The sequence below is a fragment of the Penaeus monodon genome, chromosome 29 (genome assembly GCF_015228065.2).
Source record: "Penaeus monodon isolate SGIC_2016 chromosome 29, NSTDA_Pmon_1, whole genome shotgun sequence".
Classification (NCBI taxonomy): domain Eukaryota; kingdom Metazoa; phylum Arthropoda; class Malacostraca; order Decapoda; family Penaeidae; genus Penaeus; species Penaeus monodon.
Genome location: NC_051414.1, coordinates 23,512,458 through 23,512,996, shown reverse-complemented (window position 1 = coordinate 23,512,996; position 539 = coordinate 23,512,458). Strand labels below are relative to the sequence as shown.

Here is a 539-nt window from a genome sequence, read left to right as displayed (position 1 = left end):
TACACAGTAAAGAATATAATTCTCTTCATTAATAGACATTTGCCCTTGTGAGTAGGCTGTTTTAGTATGCTTAAGGTACACTAAAACATATCACAGAAATTTGTGATACTGAATTTAAATAGGCATAATATGAACAGTAACGGACAAAAGACTAAATATTGAACAGCAGTGCACAAAATGCACTTCTTCCTCTGTATGTTTAGCAAGCTTTTCTCCCCTAACCTTGAAATATACAGAAAACAGAAACTAATCCACACTTTTGCAGGTTTGCACAGTGCTGCTGGCAAAAACAAGTCCAACTATTATGTGTGACTTAGCAAGTACACTCACAGACATACTGGCTGACTGCATACTCTCAGGTAAAGATCATATAAGTTGTTTTCAATTGCTAACTATAATGCATTAGATCATTTTACTGTGGTCTAATTATTCAAAGATGCTTTTTACCATCTACAGAATTTAATCTTATTTTCAGTGTACTGTTCTGTTTTGGTTGAACATGATATGCACAAAAAAAATATAATAACTTGTACTGTTCT

General features: G+C 33.0%; 2 protein-coding genes across 2 annotated transcripts in view; both read left to right on the top strand.

Annotated features, from left to right (window-relative positions):
• Positions 1–355, top strand: part of LOC119592038 (integrator complex subunit 7-like) — a gene marked incomplete at its 3' end in the record, with an annotated part of 5,279 nt that extends 4,924 nt beyond the window's left edge. The window contains 1 exon segment of the mRNA XM_037940833.1: positions 266–355. Coding sequence (XP_037796761.1) covers positions 266–355 — 90 coding nt within the window.
• The window catches only part of LOC119592039 (integrator complex subunit 7-like), a gene marked incomplete at its 3' end in the record, with an annotated part of 57,154 nt that overhangs the window by 22,832 nt on the left and 33,783 nt on the right, over positions 1–539 (top strand).